Source organism: Anopheles bellator, unplaced genomic scaffold, assembly GCF_943735745.2.
Source record: "Anopheles bellator unplaced genomic scaffold, idAnoBellAS_SP24_06.2 scaffold01360_ctg1, whole genome shotgun sequence".
Classification (NCBI taxonomy): domain Eukaryota; kingdom Metazoa; phylum Arthropoda; class Insecta; order Diptera; family Culicidae; genus Anopheles; species Anopheles bellator.
The window spans coordinates 1-2,760 of record NW_026685482.1 but is presented as its reverse complement, the minus strand read 5'-3'; the positions used below and the strand labels follow the sequence as shown (position 1 = coordinate 2,760).

Below are 2,760 nucleotides of genomic sequence, written 5' to 3'. Positions count from 1 at the left end.
ACTTTGTTGGTTTGCCTTAGCGTTGTGCTTTTTGGATAAAAAGCGAAGTAAAGAACGTGCGAAGAGGTCACAGTGGTCGAGGCAATGGCTTTTAAAGCGAAGTCGTTATTCTCACGTTACACTTTTGCGTGAATTGGAAGACGAACCAAACGATTGGAGGAACTATATGAGGATGGACGTGGAAACATACACAAATTTACTAAATATGGTGACCCCATACATTGCCAAACAAGATACGGTTATGCGGCAAGCGATTTCTCCCCATGAGAGGCTAGCGGCCACTTTACGATTTTTAGCTACGGGGAGGAGCTATAAGGACTTAGAATATTCTACTGCAATTTCGAAGCAGTCTTTGAGTAAAATAGTTTCGGAAACCTGTGCTGTTATCTTCACGGTGCTCAGAAGTGAATATTTAAAGGTAAGTAAACAATGATATTGTTTCTGAAGTGATTTATTCTGCTTATTCAGTCCGTTGGAACGTTATAAAATATCTGCTCCGATGAGGTGATACATTTTAGTCGCTTGTATATTCTATCAAAGCAAAATTTCTTGTTAACGTCCCCAATTCTACTTCAAGTAATACATCGCCTATTAATTTCTGAGCAAAAGCGCATTGCTCGCTACTAATGCTTCTTAATTTGTAGGCTACATGTTTCGCGAACGCCCAAAAATCATCTTCATCTTCCATCGATTGTAGCTTCCTCCCTACAATTTTAATTACTTCTGTCACTTCTTCGTTATTTGCTTTTTTCGTCTTATTCCGAGGCGTCGACCTCGGCACAGACCGTGAAGCCATACTGCATTGTGATGATGACAAGTCAGGTAGAGAGGGATCTTGAGTAGCAACGTCTTCTTCTCGAATATCCTCTAGGTGTTCCTAAAAATTTGAAACGATATAAAATTTCAGACATTTTAATTAGGTTTTGATTGTGCATTTTCGTTATTATATTGGTTTATTTTTTTCCAGTTCCCCAAAACTGAAGCGGAGTGACTGGAAATTGCCCAAGAATTTGAGAGAAGATGGCAATTCGCGCATTGTCTAGGCTCTATCGACGGGAAACATATAAGAATTGTTCCACCGAAGGGAAGTGGTTCGTTCTACTATAATTATAAACACACCCACAGTGTTGTATTTATGGCAATAGCTAATGCTAACTACGAATTCGTTTACTGCGACGTGGGAACGAACGGCCGAATCTCGGATGGAGGGGTGATGAAAAATACTGCATTTTATCGAAAATTAATCACCAATAAGTTGAAAATTCCACAACCTAGCTTGATTGAAGGAACGGATCGATTGTTACCCTATGTCTTCATTGGGGATGAAGCATTCGCCATGCATCGGGAACTGATTAAGCCATTTCGTCGGGACAGTTTATCAAGAGAGCGGCGAATTTTTAATTACCGCCTGTCCAGGGCGAGGCGTGTTGTTGAAAACACTTTTGGCATTTTAGCCTCCAGATTTCGAATATTCCATACCAATATTAATTTGAGTCTCGACAATATTGACACTGTAGTTCTTGCATGTACCGCTTTACATAATTTTATACGTAGAAAATCACCGCAAACATACACCCCTCAGGAGAGTATGGACCGGGAAAATAATGTTGAGTGTACTGTTGAACTAGGGGAAAGATGTAACAATGACTTATTGCACGACCTTCAGCGTAGATCAAGAGGCCAGATTTTCAGAGATGCTATAGTGGTCAGAGATCAATTCAAAGAGTATTTTAACAATGAGGGGGCTGTTTCATGGCAAGATCAGTTTATAACATTAAATAATTGATGTGATGAACAAAATGAAAGAAAAATCTTAATGAAATATAAAATAAAACTGTTTAAAACTAGTGCAGTGTGTATTAAGTTTATTTTCTTACCTCTTCCTCGGTTGAAATCACTCCGGAGTCTTCCATCGTGTTTTTAGATACCCTCGGGGTCTCTTGATCCTGCAGAAAATGCAGCATATCGTAATACCACAAGCTTGGCTTGTATATCTGATCTGCTGCAGACCCTGATGTTGCCGACTCCCTCACTTTCTCCGATTCTTTGCGGTACACTGTCCTCAAATTATGAATTTTTTTGGTCACGATTTCCTTAGTGCAGGTGGGGTCGATTCCCTTATATTTTGCAATTAAAGCATCGTATGCCTCCGCCTTTTTATCACGATCACTATAGTCTTTATTTTTTACTTGCCAAAGACATGGCAGACTTTCGTAAAGTGTTATAAATTCAGATAAAAACTCGTGCGACATAATGCGTAGATCCGCCATTATGAAAGAAGCATCCAAAACATAAACAAGAGACAAAACAAAAAAAAAAAAAAACATCAACACGTCAAACCGATATAAACTGACAGTTGTTTGAATTTGTTCACAAATTGCATGTTGTATGTTAGGTGCTGCGTATGTTAGGATTGGTCTTAAGCAAGTTTTGAAAATGAGCATTTTGTTTTTAATATTCAGTTTAGATTTTCTGTTTAAGAATGTGTAAAGAGATTTCAGTGTCTTCTCTGACTTGAAAATTGTACTTTCGATATGTTTTTTAAACGTTAGGTTTTTATCTATGTGTAGGCCGAGGTATTTTACGCTAGTTCTCCATGGTGTCGTAATTTGATTTATAGTTGGTCCTGTTGATGGTAGTTTCCTACTACATCTATTGCGTGTGAAGTATATTGCTTCTGTTTTCGTTTCGTTAATTCTTAGTTTCCATTTACTATTAGGTGTATGCGTTGAAATTTATCGTTTACATATAGGGGGCGCT

General features: G+C 38.3%; 1 protein-coding gene across 1 annotated transcript; it reads right to left on the bottom strand.

The window, feature by feature from the left end:
• Positions 1–514: 514 nt before the first annotated feature.
• LOC131214570 (uncharacterized) lies at positions 515–2,270 on the bottom strand. The gene is made up of 2 exons (XM_058208918.1): positions 1,878–2,270; positions 515–754 (listed from the first exon to the last, which is right to left on the bottom strand). Exons 1-2 carry the CDS (start codon positions 2,268–2,270, stop codon positions 515–517), a joined length of 633 nt encoding a protein of 210 aa, XP_058064901.1.
• Between the last annotated feature and the right edge of the window lie 490 nt (positions 2,271–2,760).